Source organism: Sphaeroforma arctica, assembly GCF_001186125.1.
Source record: "Sphaeroforma arctica JP610 unplaced genomic scaffold supercont1.6684, whole genome shotgun sequence".
Lineage (NCBI taxonomy): Eukaryota > Ichthyosporea > Ichthyophonida > Sphaeroforma > Sphaeroforma arctica.
Genome location: NW_014033874.1, coordinates 1 through 1,590, shown reverse-complemented (window position 1 = coordinate 1,590; position 1,590 = coordinate 1). Strand labels below are relative to the sequence as shown.

Below are 1,590 nucleotides of genomic sequence, written 5' to 3'. Positions count from 1 at the left end.
CACACACACATACATACACACACACACACACACACATATATATATATATATATCTTTATCTATATATGTTTTTATTATGTTTACTCACCGTACTCACCTAAATTCACACCCACTCCACCCTCTCACAGATCCCCATTCCCTGGCTGGGCTATAAAGACCCTGTGCGCGTGTGCCTGTCATGCAATATCAAACTGGACGAGTACAAGACCGTTCGAGAGGTGGTGATTCTGAGACGCACACAGACGGTCCAGGTTTACAATGTGGTAGAGTACGGCCGACGCTACTACAGAACACTTGTCTTCACAACAGACTCTCGATATGGTCTATATACCATGCCACCCAGGTATGTGTATGTGTGTGTATGAGTATGAGAGTGAGTGTGAGAGTGAGAGTGAGTTTGAGTGTGATTGTGAGAGTGAGAGTGTGAGTATGGTTATGAGTATAAACATGTGTGTATACGCCTATCTTATAAATTGTCGGTCAATAGATATGTATATTAACATCTGTTCACGTACAGATGCGTGTGCGCGTCTATGGCTCCCTCGTACGTCGTCTCTGTATAGATGCACTTGTTCATTTATGCAGCCCCAGCCCCCGCTATGCTGATGATGAGTGTACATGACTGATTTCTATTCCGTCCATCTATTGCATGGTATAAGTGGTATATGTGGTATGTGTGGTATATGTGGTATGTGTGGTATGTGTGGTATGTGTGGTATGTGTGGTATGTGCGGTACGTGTGGTATGTGCGGTATATGTGGTATGTGTGGTATGTGTGGTATGTGTGGTATGTGTGGTATGTGGGGTATGTGTGATATGTGTGGTATGTGTGGTATGTGTGGTATGTGTGGTATGTGTGGTATGTGTGGTATGTGTGGTATGTGTGGTATGTGTAGTATGTGTGGTATGTGTAGTATGTGTGGTATGTGTGTTATATGTGGTATATATGGTTTATGTAGTATGTGTGGTATGTGTCCTACGACTATCTATATTTACACCAGAGAGTGTGCGTGCACTTGTACAATGCGTTTGAATATGCCAAACGTTTAGTACACTGGCGTTCGCTACAGATGTGAAATATGATCTGTCCATCATACGTTGGACTATGAGAACAGCTATATACGGGTGTTGTTCAGTACCAAACAGGTACTTATTGACCTACAACCTTTCTTACACTACAAGTACTTTTCTACATCCTTAACCTGCACTACAGCTACTTGACTATAACTTTACCTACACTACAAATACTTACCTGCAACTTCTCATTAGAAGCATCGGCCACACACACCTACCAATACCATTGTATTGCGCACAAATGCCACAGATATGTACTAACAACATCATATAGCGCAAGAATGCCTCAGATTAAGTCTACCAGCAATGTTTGTATTGCTTAAAATGCCACAGATACTTACCTACAACTTTTCATTGCCCACAAATGCCACAGATACATACCTACCGAACCATGGACACGTGCAGATCGACTCGCGGCATGCGAAAATGTGGAACACTTGCGTCTGCTGCAGCCATCGTCCAGTCTGGTGGTCATGCGCAACTTCGATGCGGAGACTACCAAGCATCAGGTGTGTG

At 43.2% G+C, this 1,590-nt stretch overlaps 1 protein-coding gene across 1 annotated transcript; it reads left to right on the top strand.

Annotated features, from left to right (window-relative positions):
* Nucleotides 1–128: 128 nt before the first annotated feature.
* Nucleotides 129–1,583, top strand: SARC_15764 (hypothetical protein; the record flags this gene model as incomplete). Its single annotated transcript, XM_014290121.1, has 2 exons — nucleotides 129–343; nucleotides 1,448–1,583. Coding segments are annotated over 2 exons (351 nt in total), but the record flags the coding sequence as incomplete, so codon positions are not given.
* Between the last annotated feature and the right edge of the window lie 7 nt (nucleotides 1,584–1,590).